The sequence below is a fragment of the Aythya ferina genome (assembly GCF_964211825.1).
Source record: "Aythya ferina genome assembly, chromosome: 12".
NCBI classification, from domain to species: Eukaryota; Metazoa; Chordata; class Aves; order Anseriformes; family Anatidae; genus Aythya; species Aythya ferina.
Genome location: NC_140308.1, coordinates 18,528,637 through 18,549,718, shown reverse-complemented (window position 1 = coordinate 18,549,718; position 21,082 = coordinate 18,528,637). Strand labels below are relative to the sequence as shown.

At 38.3% G+C, this 21,082-nt stretch overlaps 2 protein-coding genes across 3 annotated transcripts in view; one reads left to right on the top strand and one right to left on the bottom strand.

Moving 5' to 3' along the window:
* Positions 1-926: 926 nt before the first annotated feature.
* On the bottom strand, positions 927-19,489 carry N4BP1 (NEDD4 binding protein 1). 2 transcript variants are annotated; one of them, XM_084533928.1, is made up of 8 exons: positions 18,955-19,489; positions 14,805-16,564; positions 7,733-7,863; positions 7,223-7,319; positions 5,323-5,430; positions 3,596-3,703; positions 3,369-3,425; positions 927-1,447 (listed from the first exon to the last, which is right to left on the bottom strand). In XM_084533928.1, exons 1-7 carry the CDS (start codon positions 19,207-19,209, stop codon positions 3,404-3,406), a joined length of 2,481 nt encoding a protein of 826 aa, XP_084390054.1. In that variant the 5' UTR covers positions 19,210-19,489; the 3' UTR covers positions 927-1,447; positions 3,369-3,403. The 2 variants fall into 2 exon arrangements, with proteins under 2 accessions (XP_084390054.1, XP_084390053.1); XM_084533927.1 differs by lacking the exon at positions 3,369-3,425 and having other exon boundaries at positions 18,955-19,473.
* A 904-nt stretch (positions 19,490-20,393) lies between these two features.
* Positions 20,394-21,082, top strand: part of LOC311443619 (uncharacterized protein) — a 248,155-nt gene continuing 247,466 nt past the window's right edge. Inside the window, exon 1 of the mRNA XM_084533939.1 lies at positions 20,394-20,422. The gene's annotated coding sequence lies outside the window, so the exon portion shown is untranslated. The remainder of the gene's footprint in view (positions 20,423-21,082) is intronic.

The window sequence follows — 21,082 nt, the reverse complement described above, 5'->3', positions numbered from 1 at the left end:
ATGGTCAGAAGAATTTCTAATTTGAAAGCAATGTTAACATCACAGATCTTTTAAAGCATTACAAGTAACTTCAACTGATGGGAACTGTGGTTTTAAATTTTCCTGCTGAAACCTTACTTCTAACTACTCTAATATAGTATCCCACAAACTGGATGAACAAGTGCATTTTTCTGATCAGTGTCCACAGACCGAAAAGACATTTTAGCCATGTATACAAAGCTTACTAGTCAGCTGTAATATCAGAAGACTGCTTAGCATCCCTAAGTTCTTCATATAATGTTCGGTTTTAACCACAGCAACATATACTGTTACCTGTCTTGCATTTTAACCTTTCTTTATAGAAAAACTAGCACTTCCGAGTACAGGTCAGTAACCTTGCTTTAGAACACTACAAACCAACAAATGAATAATGCCATCTTGTGACAGTACTGCAACAGTACACCAGACTCCCACACAGCAGATCTTCAAATGGTTGTCCACAGTACCTTAGGAGTATAGACCATTTCCAAAATAATGGATGCAGGCCTAAGGAAAGCAGGTACACGTATACATTATACAGCAGCCCTTGCATCTGGAAACGTTAGAAGGGTCTGCTTGTGTTTTTATGGAGAAATGTGTGAAGGTTTGTAAGTGAAGGAGGTACTACTATAAGAGCATGGGTTTTCTAAGAATATCTATACCCTAGATACAAAACAACGATATTTGACAGGTGCATGGCTTATCTTATAGCATCTTGTCCATGCATCTGGAAAACGTATCTGAAAATGAGTCATTTTTAAATCTCTGATATGATTTATCCCCTTAAGAGTTTTTGTGTGCACTAACACACTATTTAAAGTGATAGCAGTTCTTTAGAACTGCTACTGCTTTAACAAGCAATTAAAGTGAAGCAAAAGAATTTTTCATAGAAAATATTAATACAAATCTGTAGTAGCAGCAGTTTTTAATTTACCAAAAACTGGCATCTATTAGCAACAGAACATACACAAAAATACCTTTGTTTATACAAATAAAATTAGGTTCTGAATATTCACAAAGTAATAGAGCAACATTTTTCTTCACATTGACATTCATTGTTAATCAGTGTGATATAAAAACCCTGCATGGTATTCAGTCAAGCACCATGGCAGACAGTGCATTAAGATCTCTCATGAATGGATGATCAGCTAGTATTTGATCAATCTTTTGTCTCTGCTCATAATCAGGAAATATTTTTCTCAGGGCTTCTCTTAGCTGTACTGTTTCTGAGGCAGATCTCTGGGGTGGAATTGCTAGACAAGCATTCATGTTTGTTTCCAGCGGAAGCCACGTTGATGAACAATCACTGTGTGCTCGGTTTTTAGGCTGTCGACTGCTACTGGTTGGTTTGGGGACTTGCACGAAGAAAGGTGTCTCAGAAGAATATTGTCCACTGTTCTGTAAAGCTCTTTGTGCTGACAGAAAATCTCTGTGGAACAAAATTAAAGTTTTGGTTAAATTAAGGTAGAGGGAATGCTGTGTCTGTACAACCACAGAAAGAAAAAAAAACCTGCAGCTCTTATACTTCACTGCTGCTCAGCTAGCTATTGACTGAAAAATGTGTATCCCTTGATTCCAAAAGTGAAGCAAAACTGCAGGTAAAACATTTTTCAGCTTGAGTCTGGCATGCTTAACAACATTACCTAACATTATCTACAACTATTTCCAGTATGCTGTGAATAATAGGACATTTACTTGGCAGAATGAGCAACAGTCAAAGCTCATTTTATGGAAGTATCAACACCAGTATCATTAAGCTAAATGGATAAAAAAAAGATGTAATGAACGCATATACTCTGACTCAGAACATGTGAAAACTTGGACAGACCAGAAGGCTTCAGCTGCTCCAAAAGATCAGTCCTCATTTATTTTGCTCATGACTGAGAGCTGTCAGCTGTGCCCATATTTAGGTCAAAGCCAGGTTTTTCTCATTTAATATCCTTAGCAAGGCAATAAATTTTTCATCAGTTTCAGGATCTTAATGTTAATTATTGAGATTTCATTTCAGACTATTTAAAAAGTTGTAGCTACTCAACACTGCTAAATTTAGGGCCAATTCTACTTCAGACGCCACCAAAATAACACAGAAGCATGAACTGGAAATCACATTACAGTCCATTTTCCTATGACTGGGGGAAACTATAAAAATTACAGGGCTCTATTTTAAAAGCAGTTAGGGTACAACCTCCCACTACTCGGCATGGAACAGTTCTCTAATTGCTTGAGATCCTTCCAGTTTCTGATCTTATGCCCGGCAACCAATGGTGCCATTTATGTTTTCTGTGTCATTTAACTCAGATAGAAAGGTCACAAGGAAGGAACAAAATAAACTTTTTACACTGGCACCTTTTCTCTGTATTAAACAAACAAAATCCAAGACAGACCACCACAGACCAAAATCAATTTCTGGTTCCAACTTTCCAGGTAGGAAACCAAGCTCTTCTAGACTCCTTTCAAAAGGGGTTGTTTCCCCCAATACTCCCCCTTCCCTGCTTCCACAATCACAGCCACCTCAAAACACTGTTATCACTTGATTTTCCTTGGACACAGGCAGCTAAAACAATGTTCCAAATAACATCTCATAAGGGCTTTATATTACAGCTTCAGTACTTTCCCAGCTTTTCCTTTTGCAATTCCATTACCACACTTTCTTTTTTTAATGCCAACATTACACGGTTATCTTCAAGTCAACCTACAGCGTATTGATACAGACATCTCTTCCTCGAAGTTTTTCAATAGCCAATATTCCTGCTTATACTTTTCATTAATCCTGAAGTGCACGTGTTTGCATTTTGTATCACTGATCTTTAATTCCTTCACTTGTTTCTGAAAACCTCTCTCATTATTCTTCACTGTCATTAGTATTTATAATTTCTAAGCTGGTGAAAAAAGAGCAAAGATTGCCTCAATTTCTTGTGCAAAAACAGTAAAACCATTCTCAAGTCTTGGCACATAACGGAGAGCAAATTCATAGTTATGAATACATGCACAGAGTAAAATAATCTTAAGTAACAATATGTTTATTAATATTAAAATTATGAATCAAATATGAATGCACTTAACAGCTCTCCAAAACGGATTTATCAGTACCATACCCTCAAGTGTGAAGTGAAATGCCTCTCCTGTGACAAAGAATATGAATTCAGACTGTTTCTTTTGTAATACCTCTTGTCCCACTATGAATACCGAGTAAGTGATCAACCAAAGTATTTTAAATACCACCACGCTGTAATTAGCAGGCAGACCACCACATACCCAAACTACCAGTAGTTTTAGGAAATTATAACACACTGTTTGTATGAAAGCCACCACAGTCAAAACCTCAGAGGAAGTTAAGGCATTTGTCTTACTTATCTTCGTTCTGAGAGAGATGTTGATGCAAATGTCACCAGCACTTTCTGAACAGACTGAAGTAACAGGGAAAAAAACATGTTTTTGTTAAGCAACTACATGCTACAGCATTCTGGTCTGATTTCACTGTACCGTTACTATATAGATCTAACCAAGTCTTCAAGTGAGCCACAAAAACAGGTCAGAAATCATAACTGTCTCAAAAAAAAAATAATGGTGCTTATACCTAGAACAGCCTTCACTTCGAAGGAAGTCATCTAATCTAGGTCCGTTTCTTCCCAAAGGATCATCAGGAACCATAAATATGTCCCCCGCAAAAGTGTACTGGAGCAACCTGCAAGAGAGTTCTTTCAACAATCTTCACTAACAATGAATTCACCACTCCCCACCCTTCACCTCCAAAGCACAACACAATCTCTCATAGAGCAAACACTTCATACCACATCAGGAGCTACTGAAGCTTAACTAGTACATACTCACTTTAATTACAACCAGCATTCACTGTCAACATAATTTTATGGGCCCTTATTCCCACTGCACTGCAAAGTACTGAGGGTTTTTTTTGTTTGTTTGTTTTTTTTTTTTTTTTTTTGTTTTGTTTTGTTTTTTGTTTTTTTGACAACGCATGTTGGGTGACTGCAGAGACCAGGATAGAATTTTCTAGATTATTAGAAAGGATTGTTGTTTTTTTTTTTTTTCCTTCAAACTTGAAAGGATCCTCAAACATGTAGCAAAAAACGCTCATGTTATCAGAAAGCCAGACAGCCAGCAAACATTGTTTAGATGCTTACAGTTAAGAGACAAAGAAGCCTTTTTTCTGGACTCATTTTGGGACAGTGAGAAATCTGCATTCAAAGAGACCAGTTCAACTAAAATTTGTCTGCAAGAAGAGGATTTGGTATAGTGGAATTTCCCCAGAAGTAAAACTAATAGCAGATGTTAACACAAGATCTTGAGAAAAAAAAAAAAACACAACAAACCACAGCCTAAGTATGACGTGCTAAGTATTCTTGCTAAAGTAGCATATGAGAACAGAACCTGACTTGGGTAAAACTTGCTAAAGAAATAGCGAAAATATCTATGTGACTAGATAAGAACTCAAGCAAGTTTTCAATTATTTATTTCAGTATGCCTATGCAGAACCCAGTCACTGCTGTAGATGTATGCTCAGGTTATCAGGAAAATTGAGAGACTAATAGAAAGTTTAGGCAGAGTAACAGAAGACCATCCTTTAATAGTAAATTTAATAGTAAAGGTGGCCTGATCTAACTGAAGGAAGAAAAAAAAAAAAGCAACAACAGAAGAAGTTGAGAAGTTGCACAGGAGAAACTAGAATCCCCAGAGAATCTACAAATTGAAACAGGAATACTTGACAGCTAAGCAAACTTATCTAAACCCACAGGACACAACAATTGCGGGGAAACAGCTGCAGGGATACGTTGCAAGTGTTCAGTATGTTGTTTTGCCATGCCCATTTGTTGTACTACAGTAAGTGTGAGCGATTCTGAAACCTTAACAGTGACATTGTGCATCTGCATCAGCCATTATATCTCCTTGAAGAAATGAAATGTGTAACAAGAAAGACTGAGAATGGACCTAACAGGATACTACTGTAACAGGATGTGACACTGAACTTCAGAAGGGGCGTAACTTGGCTGCCATACAGACTTTCTACTTACATGAGCAATTAAGAGATCCTTATATGAGCAATTAACAGACATGTATTAGAGGATACATGAATAATAGGAACATTAGGCGACTCAACACACAATTATAAGGCCATTAATCAAAGCAGTGAAACAAACAGTAATTTCTTCATCTCTACCAGAATTGCATCACAGATAGCCTTCCTGGGGGATTTTTTTTTATTATTATTATTATTTTTTTAATTACAGTGCCTACAACTGTAAGGACAGACATCCTTTAAACTTTCATAGAAATCTAAGTAATTACCTTTTCTGAATAATTTCTCTCCAGGCAAATGATTCTGTCACAAATTCTCTGAAGTTATCATTAGTCACAATAACACCTCCAGTTTTATCAGCAAGATGTAATAAAAATCTGTAACATTCATTTCCAAGACAGTTAAGGTAGTCTGCTGTGCTGAAAATCGTTCAAAGATCTAGAAAACTAAATATTTTCACCATCCAAAAGTAACTTATTTACATGAAAACAAACATTTGAATTACCAGAAAATTACTTCATTTTGACCCATTATATGGCTTTAAACAACAAAGTTTTAGGTAGCATTTATTTATTTAGTGCAGTAGAATCTTTATGAGGCTTTTTTCATTTGTGGGGGGATGGCAAACACCGCAAAACCACAACCCCCCCCCAAACCCACAGATTCATCCGATTCTGAGATATCTGTAGACGTACGTTGCTTGCTTTATAAAAGAGTATAATATTCACTAAACATTTTATCCCCAATTTATTTTGACATACCTTCTTTTTTTAAACTTTAACGTCTGTGTCCTCCAAGATAGTATTATGCATGTTACTAAATTATTTGCTTTGTCAACATTTGCTAACGGATTGCTGCTACCATTTTGTTGTTAAATAATGACACACTAACTATTAATTTATTTAGAAAAACCCATGATTTTTACCTGTCTGAAAATAGGCTTTTTGCTAGCTGAAACACTGTGTGGAGACTTTATCAACAAGATAATAGATGTTACTTTTTTTTTTTTTTTTTTTTGAAGACAGATGGTTACACTTCTGAACAAAAAGCAAATATGTTATCATAACATTCATTTCCACAGTAATCTCAAATAAAATTACTGCACCTGCACAGTATTATATATGAAAGCCAGGTGTATATAAAAATATTAGTGTGTAACCAGCTCCAACTTGGCTGCCTTCTACAGACTACTGGGATTGTTTTTGCTATATCATTAAGAGATTGGAGTTCCTCTACTTTAAAGTATAGAGCACTTCATTTAGCTTTTGCATATCAAATTTTGCACTCAGGTACACGATTGTACAATTAACAAAATAAGCATTGCCCATGATGTAAAGAACTTGACAATTCTGCAGTCAGAGAAAAGTATGACTGATTATTAGTTAGAACACTGCACTTGCTGTCATGAACAGTTTCAAAGCTACAACTGCTCATCCGAGCACAATTAGGAAAGACGGTTGTTGAGGGGAAAAAAAATCAGCACAAAACCCCCTTAACTATTTTGTTCTTCTGTGTATCGTGACTGGCAAAATTTGGCGATACCAATGAAATCACTAACACGCCCTGCTACACCCACAATAAGACCTAAAGCTTGGTAGTGCATTGTTCATTGAAAAATGATTCCCACAGTCTGAAGCTAAACTTGGGTGCTGAAATTAACTTGGAAATTGAATAGCCCACACATTGTTACAAGTACACTGGAACAAGTACACACCTGTATTTATATGCAATAATGACTTCAGAGAAAAAGAAAAAAAATATTACCTGAACAATAGCTAATTTATGTTAGTGCTCCCCAGACTTAATAGATGATTCAGGGATAAATCAATTATCAATAAAGCATAAAAACCTTACTGGAGAATTCATTTCTTCCTCAACGTAAATCATGAAATTTGAAATGGATTCCCTTTTTTTTTTCCTTACAATTGCCATGAGAATTTTCAGAAATTCATAGAAAGTAGCAAACAGTATGTACAAAAATATTATGAGATTTACTTTCTTGCACTGTTATAAGAAACAATTTTATAAATAAAACTCAGCCTTGTATTGAATGCACAGAGCTCTGTTTAGACAGACTGAACAGCTGCCCAGTACTACTGATCACGAAGTACTAAGCTTTTACAACCATTAGTTGAGTTTGAACATTTTATAACTATGCATATTCCACACCTGTCATCATGAGCAGCAATCCTTGCTCCCAAAACCATCCTTGCAGGGGTTAAAGACAATATTCCAACATCCTGGAGCTGCGTTAAGAAATCCTGTTCTGTTAAAACATGAAACAACTGTTCAGTTTTAAAAACAAAAGCTTTCCTCTTAAGCTATTTATAGATGACAATTAGTCTGATATAATTATCAGAGAAGATAGGTACAAAAATAACCTATTAATTTACAGAAATGACACTGATAGTTGGAAGATTAGTAATACAGAAATAGAAGAGGAAGATGTTGAACAAGAAATTAAAGGGTAAACAAAAATAATTAAAAGAGGGCTTCCACTTATGGCCTAGCAGTTAAACAGCATTTCAGAGTGCCTCACACTGTATGCTGAAATCAGATTACTCATGCTGAGCAGCCAAACACTGCTCATGCTTTCTTTTTCATTTATTTTCACAGAAATACCCTAATAATTACAATTTACTTTAAATAAAGAAAACATTAGCAAACTATTTGCCTTACCTGTAATGTAAGGATCGCGTCTTGTTCTCCACTGCGGAACAAATACAGTAATATTTCTGTGGCCACGTTTCCAGAAGTAGTCAACAGCTATTGCAATTCCTCGACAGGAGAAGAATTTCTTTAAACCATGACTTGTGGAGGAATGGAAGGAATGGGAAGAAAAAGATGATGAGATTAAGTTCACTAGAGTCTATGAACACAAAGAAAACAGAACATTGCAACATGTAGTTGGAAATTTTACCTTTAAAAAGAGGCTAATAGCAATGGTTTCAAAAAACCTATTGGTTATACATTAAAACTATCAGCACGTATATATGATAGTTCCAAAAGTACAGTCCTACTACAAAATGAAACAAAACCTCTAAGTGGTATCCCAGGATTACCTCTAAGAAATTCTATGATAATCTAAGATATTAGGGCCTCCTTTCCCTTCATTTCAACCAACTCAGCTACTATATTCAAACAAAATAATGAAACTTCTCTGGAGAAAGTTTCAAAACACTGTACGTGGCAATCCTTTTTCCTTTAGAAAGTAAGATGCTCTACTTGTTTTTTGCAACTCAATTAAGTGACTTCCATGAAAATCAACAATTGCCTACTATGAATGATGCAGAGGATGGAGTTGATAACCTTGTAAGGTCCTTCCCAATACGAATTATTCAATGATCTATCCAATTATCTATTTAACAAATGGCAGGAAGTCCTCCTTTGTGTGACCAGACTCCAGGAACTGAGCTTCAAGAGAATAAAGAAACACCTTAAAGTAACGCACAGAAGATGGAACAAAAGCTATCTCTAGAATAAACTCCTACAAGACACCTATTAGGAGCTTACATAAGGCTAAATATATCAGAGGCTAGACTTCTGCAAAACAAAGACATACATAGAAAAGACATTTAGGCTGATTAAAACACACTATAATTGAGAACTGATGGCATAAACACACAAAGCATCTCTTATTATATGAAGAATAGTCCATATTTCATATTTTGAGTTAGATGTTAAATGACTGTTCCAGCAATCACTTTGTAGCAAGTGGTATTCATATTTTAAACTGTTCTTCAATTAATGTGTGTGATTAGGCTTATATTAAGCCTAATATTAAGCCTTATTAGTTTTGGATGAAGTCTTATCCTTAAACCCCTAATTTAACCAACCAGGAAATCTTCTAAACACTGAGTTCTCTACAAGATCTCCATGCAAGTATTTTACGGTGAAATTCAGCCTTTAGTAGGATTCAAGAAACCCTTTCAAATTTCTGTGCGCACTTTACAATAAATGTATCAAAATGTGAATCTATTAAGATTCTCTGACTGAGTTCAGCGAGAACCATTTTATGCAGAAGGGCAGAAAAATTAGTAAGCTACATCTGAACTACAAAAGGCAGAACATTTGACTTACTAACAGTTTGGGGGGGCGGAGAACAGATATGCTACACTTATCCTACTAAAATTAAGAGCAGAAAAAAATCTTGTCATCGTAGAGCTTATGATATTCCTCATAAGCCTTCTAGATCAAACCTAAGTGCATTGTCCCCCTAGTTTAGTGTTGGATATCCCACTCTGTTAGCTGAAATGCTTTGTTAAATACTTTTACTATTTAAATGGTTCTCAGCTGGACATCAAGAGATGTAAAGGTCTCAATGTTCATGTTGAACACGCCTTCTCTACTTCTCCATTCTCCTGTTTTAAACCTTTACATCTGCTAACTACTACATGACTGTATTCTCAATTTTTAAATGTTTATTTTTTTTCTCAAATTTTAAATGTTTTCACGCAAGGCAGTCAGAAAAAAACCCACAGCAGCAGCTCCTGATTAAGCAGCAGCCCCGTGATCACCAACTCCCACTCTGAAGCAATTAAAAAAAAAAAAGCAAGTATGCTACTAGAAACAATATACTTTCTCAAATAGCATGTAGAATTAAGCTAAGCTGTAAAATGAATAAATACATTAGTGCTAGATAAGCAGAAATCTGATACTTTATTTGAACTAGGTAGGTGTTTGAAGGACAGCAGGTCATCACAGTAAGGTGGTCTTTTCAAGACATCCATCTCAAAGACTGCACCTGTTCCCTAACTGCCACTGTAAATACTATCAGCTATCCAAGTTCTTTAAAAACCTAGGATGACCCTAAATAGGTATTTCTAAAGATAAAGAAGAGATGATCATGGAGAGCTTAAAGCAGCAAACAGCAGATTGCTTTCCAGGACATGTAAAGTCTTCCCTTTGGTTCTGTAATGACATTAAGGAAAGCATGTATCACAATTTACAAGCCATTCTAGCAAAAACTCTAATTCCATCAAATGATTTTTATTCTGTTCTGAGTTTCTTCAGCAGTTCAGTAACATTTAATTTAAAATGACTTGTGAACTATCTGGACACTTCAGTCTACCCTGAAAGGTCTGTTTTTAGCACAGGAAAAGAGGCAGTTTTAAAAAATACTTAGCAGTTGGAGTAAACTGGGCTCCTTCTCCTTCAACAAATACTGAAACTACAGTTAGCATTAATATATTAACGTGCAGTTTTTACTGGGCTGCATGTGAAAAGAGAAAAATCTTCAGCTTCTTGCAGTCTTCCAGAGTTAGGACCCAGTGCAAGTGGAGATGCTGAAGCCCATTCAGCCTTAGTCCAAGCTTATGAGCAAAGCATTTGTATCTGCCTTAAAAAAAAAAATAAACAGGGATGACACTTAGGGTGCAAAAATACACATGAATGGAAAGGGATGTCCATAACCTCAAGATACTGAGAAGCAAAACTGAAAACAAGTCAAAGCAATATTGAAAACAATTCTTCACCTTCTAAGATGTAAGAAAATAACGAGGCTTGATTTAACCATAAGGAAGCTACAGAATACCTACATTAAACAACAAAACACACACAAAAACCAACCAACCAACCAAACAAAAAACAACAAAAAACAACCAATGCACAAGCTCCCCTGCATTGATTCAGTAGGATGTTTAAACATCTATCATTCTGCTACTTTTGGTTGGTTCCTCTGCCCACTGCTTTCCCCACCCACTTTTTTTTTTTTTTCTTTCTGTAAGGAGAGTTTTCATTTAGTTGAGCAGGAGGAAGCAGATGTTACAGAACCATATTTAGGGACTGTCTGTACATCAGTGGGACCCAGCTGCTCTGCCCTTCAGCAGTGATCTCCTAAGTATGCACCCCAGTGGGTACACAAGACAATCCACTGGGGCAAGTGAAGAAAACGTTAGTACTTCAGTAATGCACATATACTTACTCATTTGTCAATGACATACATGCTCAATTTTATTTTTAATTTTTTTTTATTTTTTTACTGACAAGGATACACAAACAAGAAGTCTGGAGACTGATCTCAGCCTTCAGAGCACTAAGTGGGTGCTTATTCACTGCCTTGTTACTTCATTGGTTTTAGATGCATTTGGTTGTTCTTAAAGCAAACGCATCTTCTTAGAACACCGTGTTTCATACTATGCTTTATCTTCCGACATCATAAACCTTCTCTGTGGGAAGAACTATACATTCTCTTACAACAGAATGCTGAGTTTAACAGTTTCAGATTAAATATGTAGATAAAAAAAAATCTCCCTGCACTTAGAAAAAAACAGACGAAGAGGATGTGGTATATTTGTTATTTTCTACATGACCCCAACAATTTACATTTCTCTTCCACTAATACACGTTTGGGAAATGTTTCTAAAAAATTCAAGGTAGCTTATGACTCAGTTGTGACTTGCACTTCTATATCACTATTTCCTTAACAACAGAGTCTGAACAATGAGGAAGTATGCTTGCTTTATGAACTGTTTACTGTAACAAGATGCTGTACTTGAATTAAAGCAGCGACGAGAGTAATGGATCACGTAGGGCTTCCCCTTCAAAGCTAGCAAGACTGCTAGTCAAATGTCAGAAGACTTCACTTACCTAATTCGATTAATCCTTCAGTGATTGACTTTAAAAGTTTTACTGTAGCCCCTCACAAACAAGCACTACGCTCTTTAATGTGTGCAAATCTATTATAAGTATGATCACCACCTTCAATTAGTTATTACTTGGTAGGAAAGGTTACTCGTTTGAAACCTTCCTGCACCCCTGCTCAGTTACTCAGACTTACTTTTGACAATTAGTCTATGGCACAGAGATTTCTGGACTAACTACATTTTTTTTTTTTTTATGACTACATTACTATATCCTTGTTCCTTAACTTGCATTTGAAACTAAGTCATTCAAAAAGTATGCTTTATTCTGAATGGGGGACAAATGATGACCTAGCAGGAACATGTGCAAACACATACAAAGCCTATTACCTATTAAAAAATAGGTAATAAGGTATTGTTATATGAAATAAGTTTGAAGTACCAGCAGAAATATTCCTGAATATTTGTTCAGGAATTACAAGGTATGTTACATGTTAGAAGTTGAGACTGATTCGCAAACTTGCTGAAGTAGAAGAACATTAACTGTTCTAAGAGCACTTCACAAAAACGTCTCAAAATTTCAATTAAGCAAAATTCACACATATTATTAGATAGACTTTGTGCAAAGAAAATGAGTTAGAAGTATTCATTAGCACTAACAATTGAGGAAGTCTGGGTATTCCATAAATTCTGGTAAAGCATTTAGGATTTCCAGCAGACTCTTCATAACTGTGAAAGAACAATAACCAAGGGCATCTTTGTCCATCTCTTTGAAACTAGATGCATCTCCCCCTCCCCTGAAAACTGTGTGCATGCAAACACAGATCTGTGTTTATACATATGCATTCATGAAATTATACAAGCTGTCAGCTGTCAAAAATATCAAATCCATTTTAGGACAAAACTTTGACGTTATTTTCTTACAGGATATAATGTTATAACCTCCCTCACCCCCCAAATATTTTCTTCCCCTAAGCAGCATAATATAAGCCCATTCTTTAAGGAAACTTATCTAATAGCTAGAAATAGATGACATCTTAACCAGCCAGACACATTTTTCTTAGCATAAACAAGCCTCATACAGAATTCCTGGAATCTCCGGTAGTACTCTAGCCTACTATTAGAAAACACCCCATTCAAGAATTAGCATCCTAGATCTAGCTCTTCTAAGACTGATAAAAGGCTCTTCAGGATTTCTGATCTTTTAGAGTAACCTCTTTGTTGGTTTTGGCAGCAAGGTTTCCATTTGAAAACTAATGTTTGTAGTCTGAAGGTTTATGCATGTTTAGCAAAGAAACTTTGAAAACACACAAACACTTAAATAAGTTCTCAGAGTAAGTTTACTCTTACCTATTGTTATATTTACCAGTGGAGCAAAAAGACTGTCAGAGTAAAAAGAAATTTTGGTCTTAAAAATTACCACTTCCTCATTAAGAAGAAATCCTGCATAGAACTTACTACTGCTCACACTTCCTAAAACTATGTTCTAAAACTATGAAAACGCACTCAAAGCAAGCACTGACAAACTGTTTAACATGCCTGTCAGAACTACTTAGTATAAAGAGAAAAAGAATAATTTTCTTCCTGACTAGAGAACAGCAATCAACTCAAGGGTAGTTTTGATGAGACAAAAGTTAAAATCAGCCAAGCAAAACGCTAAATTTTTAGAGATATAGGTTCTAATTGATTTTTGCTATTCCAGTTGGTTATGACAGTAAACTTAAAAGAAAAAAAGGAAAAGAAAATGTAATTGGCAGCACTCTCCAAAGTTGCCTACAATGAAAACAATGGGAAAAAAAGGAAAGGGAATTAGATATCTATACTAACAGAAAACCCCTGCATCGCTGTCAGTGAAAGGGATTTCTTGATCTTTTAACTGGGCCCATTTCACAAGGTTTCTTTGTCTGCATGCTGCCTTGTCAGCCAATCTATTAAAATTAGCAAACAGCCCTGTAATTGTATATTACTGTTTGCATATGTTCTTTCAGATAACAGGAGTAATAGGAGATGAGGTACATGCGTGCTCACACAGTTCCTTATTCTGAGAGTTCTGAGATACCTACATTTGAAAAAAAAAAAAAAGCAGATTCAAGCACTAATATGCTAATATGCAATGTTGTCAAAGGACAAGCATGTTACTATTATACTGCCACTTTAAAATTGCAAGACTTTAAAATTGCAAGTAGAAGTGGGGGAAAAAAAAAACACACTTTACTCTTAAATTGTTGGTAATTCATTTTTTCTCTTAGGTGCCAGCTAAGTTAAGTTTCATGCATAAAATTGCTTGCAACAGAGCTCACTGAAATTACTTCGGACTGACACATTATGTATCGAGATGGAACACTGATTATTTCAAGTAGGTAGCTTTAAAAGAGCACACATCAGCCTTCAAGTCTAACAATTACACAGTAAGACATATTGTAGAGTTAATTGATTTTTCATTTTCAGAAGTCTTGTTATCAAAAAGGATCCCATTTACCTCTAAGGTATAGCTGGTTTTAGATTCCATCGCCCTGTTATTTTTTTCAGATTTTAATATTTGGGTTTCATGTATCTAAGCTGTTTTACAAATTACCAATGTTCTACCAAAGAAGAATAGTTTGGACTTAAATGACTATAGGGTAAATCTTTCCAAGAATATTGCTATCACCAATCACTTTAAAACAAACCTTTCCATATTCTCATTAATCAACTTCACAGCGTGGATGTTTTTTAAATCAAAAGTGTATCACGAAACAATTCTTCTAGGATTAAATGTCTCAACCGCCCTACTATTAGTTGAATTTGTGTATTGCTCTCATTGTCATACAACGAATCAGCTAAAAACTTCTGAATTTCCTTCTACATGCTGTATGTCAACAGTGACTAACTTTCAACAAGTCAGTCATAAACATGACTTATTAAACAGGAAATAAAAACCATAAAAACCTGCAACGTGTTAGAAATTAAAATGGCTATTTATCTCATATAACTTTCTATTATTAAACTTTCCCATAACTAATCTACGCAGCCATTACCAGTATCTGAAGGACACTGCACAATACATGGACTGCTGATCACCAAGAAACTAGTTAGCAAAAACCTTACCTATGCCACAGCAGCCTCCTTATGCCAACTTCATTTTAAAACTTATTAAACTTTAAGAGATAGCTGATAAGAACAATACTTACGACATTGCAACATTGCTTCCATCAATAATGATATGTTTTAAATATGGATTCCCAGGTTCATTTTTCAACTCCAGCCTGTATGGCTTTTTGAGAGATTCCATGAATCTTTGAACCCCAGTAACTGAAGGATCAATATTACGTCTGTGTGGTCCCACTGTCTCTCTATCAGGACTCGAACGATGTATTTTTACATGGGCTGTAGTAGATTCTTCAAAATCTGATGTTTGTAAAGGGTGTTGGTTGCGCGATCTCACTTGAGAAGAGCTGCTCTGTCCTAACTGGTCCTCAGCAACAGGATGAGGATTCTGCACTGCTGAGAGCCCTGCAGATTTTTGCTGAGCTGCAGTTTTAGTCTTAGCTGAGACACGTTGCATATCCGAGCTCCCTCTGGCTACAAAATCAACATCTTTTGGAACTCCACACTGTATAGGGCTGACAGTTATAACACCATCAGTTTCTGTATCACTTGACGTTGAACTGCGATTCTTACCAGAGGAGTATGTATCTCTCTGCTTACAGCATTGAGCTGAACTCTTACCAGGAGAAACGGGTTTGCATATCACGATATGCATTTGATCTTCTCCATCAGCTTGTGTACTTGGCACATCTCTTATATTGTGATGTTCATTTTTTGTCTCCTTTGAAGTATGACCGGATTTAAGTACATTTTTACTGCTAGAAATGCCTTTGTCTTCTGTTTTTTGTGAATTATTTGCATTACTTCCTAAAGGAGGATTTATAGTTCTGGGTTTCTGAGATGACAGTTCATGTTCTTTTTGAAATTTTAAGTTTTCCTTTTCAATTTCTTCTAGCAAGGTTAATGGTTCCACAGATTGTCCTAGAATGCCAATAACTTTCTCTACAATACTCTGGGAATAGCCCATTGTTCTGAAAAAATTCACAAGAATCTTATATTCCATTTCCTCACTGATATCATCATCTTCTTTAATCAAGTAATTGGGATCATCTAATTCACCACAGCTATCTGAAAGCAAGTCAATAACTACATCCTTCCCAGAAGGATCACTGTGGGAGGTGGATTTAACTTCCTGGTCATTTTCCAAAGAGAATTGCTTTTTAGGGAGCCTTTCCTCAACATCAGAGGATCTTCTTTTACATGACTGCCTTTCTTTAGACAGCCCTGCCTCTAACGAAGGCACAACATTTATGGGAACAAAACTTGTCTCAGGAGCATCAGAAAACACCGTGTCCATTTGCTTTGTAAGTTCAGTTACAGGTGTCCCAGCGTTGTTTCTTGCTTCCTCACCACCTGTTCTTCCATCTCTGTTTGTAACATTTACTTTGGAAGCTTTGTCCTGTAAAAACTCTGTTGGACTCTCAGAACCCGTAAGATCTACGATATTGCTCTCTGCCTCACAACATTCAGTTTGCGTGAGACTTAAGAGTTCTCTTTTTAATGAGCTAGGCAAAATCAGTAAATCCATTGTGTATTTATCTGCATGTGCTTCCACAAATTGTCTAAATTGCTTTTTAATCTCTGATTCATTGTCACTTGGTAAGCTTTCATTATTCTCGAAAAGGTTCACAAACTGCTGAACATGACTTTGAGCCATAACAACAGCCTCTGCACCCCCTTTAATAATAAGCAGTCCTATTTCCAGCACCGTTATATCAGCACAGGTATCCTGAATAAGACTGTTGAGAAACACACTCTGCGCACCAACAAAAATGCAGTGCATGTCCTTTGGGTAGTACTGCTTTTCTTCGAGTTCAGGTTCACACAGTCCCTTAATATACTCCTAGGAGGAGAAAAAAACAGCAGAATGAATACTTATGAAAAACTGACACATAAAATTATTCAGTAACAGACTAATACATTAGAAAATAAAGACAGCACAGCAAATGTGACAAAGTAAATACTGCCAGTAAACCTGGTAACAAAGAGAAGACAGGTGTTAAAACAGATTTCATGGAACATAACTTCCTTTATCACCCCATTCTTTATAAATAAGTTCACTAGAAACTGAAAGTAACTGAGTATATCAGTTATACACACTGTATTGTGTACTTTATTAATGCAAAAAAATCCTTACCATTCTTGATTCTGAGAGCTCTTACTATCTAGAAGCCCTCACGATCATACAAATGGCAATGCCTGTACTTGTATCTCAAATTTAAAAATGGTTAACATTTTGGTATTTGCACCAAATTCAACTTTATTGCTAATATTTACAGAGTAACTTACTCCACTGGGCTCCAGAATAGTATCTATGCTGTATACAGAACTGAATAAAAAATTGATTAGCTAGCTTTCAGTTATGCCACCTCTTTTTTTTTTTTATTTACTTTTATTTTTTTTTTTATTTTATTTTAGTTGATCTAGTGATCAACTCATTTGAAACAAATCTTGATTTTTCTACACAGTCTTTAGCGCAAAGAGTGCAAGCATTTACTATTTAAAAAGACAAGCCAAAATAGATTTGTCATCCCCATTCTTCGGTCAGACAATACACACTGCACGAAGTGTGAGGTGGTAAAGACAGTTTCTGAAGAATTTCCAAAAGCTTATTGAAATGGTATTTTATACTTGTAAGTAGTTATTATGTGTGTTGTTTTGTACTTCTCACTGTGGTATGGCAACAACATAACTAGCAGCCCCAGTAGCATGCATTAAAATATATCCTATCAAAAAATTAGGCTAAAACACAAGACAAAAACGCTATCTGGACTCTTGACAGATTACATTAATAAAATACACTTAAATTTAAAAGCTACAAGTGACAAAAAAAAACTACTACCAAAAAAATGACACCCAAAAAGCTTAGCAAGGCAGCTTTTCACAAAGCTTTGGAACACAGTGTCTTGAAAAAGCAGATGATACTGACAAGTGATTGAGAAGCTAGTTCTGTGTTAAACATGGACAGCATGACTAGAAGTTTATTTATTTATTTAAGTATGTTAAAGATATCGCATTATGATTTTTGCCACTCAGAAGTTACTATAGTTAAAGTAAATTCACTGTATTGCCTCATTCTATCGTAGTTCAGAAGTTTTGTCAAAACACTATGCTATTTTTTTTTAAGTCAGGTACCATGATTTTTCACCAAGCTGTCCCTTTTTGCACTTAAAATCCTATAATGCAGTGAAACCAATTTCTAAGCTGCAGTCATTGCATGTGCGGATTCCCAAGCAGGCCAGTTTTTATTGTCTTTCCTTACTCAGGGAATCTGAAATTCTCTTTCAAACGGAATTGAATTCTCTTTTAAATGAAACTGTAACTGTTTGTTACAAGGTAATGCAAGGCCACTTTCTATCATCTCTGAGTCATATCAGAGTAAAGGTCGAGGCGGAATGCTTCAAGACTGTACTAGCACAAACTGCTTCTGCAACAAATCCACAGAACCGTGTTTTGTGCCTTAGCCATCACACGACAGCTTTTGTCAAAATCAAAAAAAGAAGCTCAAGATAGGGCCTGAAGATTGCTCTGCACGGAAGTGGGAAGTCTCCCATACCCTTTCAAGTATGTAGACTAAAAAGCATTTTGCACGTGACCAGGAAAAGAAATAAACAGAAGACTGAAGTCATCTGCCGTTTCTTAGGAGGAATATCCTTTATGCAACCTGTAGTGCTTTCTAAAGTCACGAGACTGAACTAAGTCGTAAAACACGAGCTAAGGATCCCCTCCAACACGGGACTTCACACCAAGTCGTGTCACAAGCACAGGCAGAGCCCCGGCCGTGCCTTTTCGTCAGCTCCGCGCTGCGTTACGGAGGGAGCCGTGGCGAGCAGGGCCGGCCCTGCCGGCTGGCGCAGCGCGGACACGCCAGCTCCGCGAAGCTGGAGCCCGGCCAACACTCGCCCGAACGCCACGGCACAGGCGACGTGGGCACGGCACCGGGACACCGGGCAACACCCAGCCGGCCCCCAGCAACTCCCCGAGCCGGGGGGGAGGAAGAGGAGGAGGAGGAGGAAACGCCCGGGGGAGCCGCCCCTCGGCACGGCCTCGGGCCCCGTGCCAGGCGCCGAGCCCCCCCCGCAGCTCCGCCACCTCCCGGCGCAGCCGCTCCTGAGGCGGCGGCCGCGAGCTCGGCCCCGGGCGTTTCTCTTCCCCGTCCCGCGGCGGCTCGGGGCAGCGCCGCACACCCGGCAGGCCCCGTCCTCGCGGCCCGCCCCCCCCCCCCCCGCGTACCTTGGCGCAGCGCACCGCCTTGCCGCCGCCCGCCAGCTGCACCCAGATCCTGGCGGCGGCCGGCGGCCGGCCCGGCGGAGGGAGGGCGGCCCGCCAGTCCTCCTGCGCCCCCAGCACGGCCAGCCGCACCTCGAACAAGCCCTCGATCCGGCCCCGGCTCCCCTCCAGCAGGCGGCTTTTCTCCGCCGGGACGGTGAACTCGTCCGGCCCCGGCCCCGGCCGGGAGCCGCGGGCCGCCCCGCAGCGAGTCGCCATCAGCGCCGGCCGCGCCGCGCCGCGCTCCGGCCTCGCATCCCGCCGGGCCGCGGGACAACAACACGGGGAATCCCCGGCCGGGCGCACGGCGCCGCGTCATCGCCCCGCGACGGCCGCAGCAACAGCGGCGGCACCGCCCCGCCGGGAGCCGGGCACCGCCCCGGCAGCCGCCCCACCGCCATCTTGTGGAGGGCGGTGGCGGCCGCCGCTCCCCTCGCTCGGCTGAGGCGCGCTCCGCCTCTCGCTCCTCGCTGGGGCGGCTGAGCCCGGGGCTGTGCGGGGCGCAGGCCACGGCACCGCCCGCTGAGCTCCGCCCCGCGGTGCTCGCCTCCTCTGAGCGCCTCGAAGCTGCCCCTGCGAGCGCTCGGTCCCGGGCGCCCTCCTCAGCCCCCTCACGGAGTCCCCCTCAGAGAGCCGGTCCTGAGGGAGGCAGGCGGGGAGGGGCTCCTCCTGCCCCCCTGCCAGGGACAACCCTTCCCTTCGTACGCGTGCATAGCCCAGAGGCTCTGTGTTAAGTCACGGTTAAGTGACGTCGTGAGGGATTTCATGTGGAAAACAAACAAACAAGCCACCACATGCGAAAAAGTAAGTCATGCCCTGTGATCATAAGGGGAGAAGTACGGTTCTACCCGGCTCCACATCGTTAACACATCGCTAGTTCACAAAAAAGATAGGTATTTACTTAAACAAACCAACAAAAAGAAAACACCCAAAACAAGCAAGCAAACAAAAACTCTTGAAATGTAAAGGATAAAATTAGTTTATTAAAAGTAGCTCTGTGGCTTTACTAGAGTTTTCAGTGCTTGGAGTTGATAAAACTGAGTAACTGTTGTAGAAAGGAGTAAACACGTAAGGCTTTTTTTTTTTTTCCTCACCCTTGAGAAGTATCTTGTGTTGTCCCCGATTACATGATTCCCATTTTCCCATTCGTATCATCTATCTCTTTGTTATTCCTGTGAAATTAGTTTTTGGCAGCTGTTCATTAAATGTGGCCTCCAGAGGGAGGGTGAATGTTTTATGGTTTTGTATCCAAACCTACTTTTTTTTTTTTTTTTTTTTTTTTTTTTTTTTTTTTTTTTTAGTACCCTTCATGCTACACTGGAAAAGTAATAAATATATAATACCTTTCCTCCAAAGACACTTGTATCCCTATTTAGAAATTTCTTAACCAAATGAGAGTTTGCAGTTAGGCAGCACATCTGAAAATCTCCAGGTATGGCTATGTACTTTTTGCTACCTGCATTTAAATTTTTATTTCTCTTGGTGCAATGTAATTTTTGTCTGTGGCATGGTTAAATGAGTGAAGTTACATCTGTGCATACTGCATTTATACATGTCTATGCGTTCTAAACAGGATATGGTTCTGATGTTGGTTGCCATACTTGAAAAAAACGCTCTATTTTCCAGAAGATATATATGTTCTTATATATATATATATATGTCCAGAAGATATATATATATGTTCTTAAAGAATCCCCTTACGTGTAGTTTAAACATTTACGTTTTTGCTCCCTTTTCAGTTAAATTCCATAACACTCCCTTTCTCCAGCATTCACATTATGTAATGCTCAGCTGGGCAATTTCTTGAGGTGATTGGTGCCATCAACTGTTAAATTGTGGTCACTGCAGCCGTTGTTGCATTATAGACCATTAACCGCACATGAAATTATAAACAAGCTTTATATTAAACAAACAAACAAAAAAACACCCACAAAGCACAGTATTTTGAGATACAAAATATAATTAACAATCTGAAAGAAAATTCTTTAATTTCTTTCCATTATGTCAACACTGCCTTTTTGAATGTCCTAGGATAGCTGAAAGCTTACTGGTTTCAAAACAAAGTGGATAATGTTTAGTGCTCTTTATACTT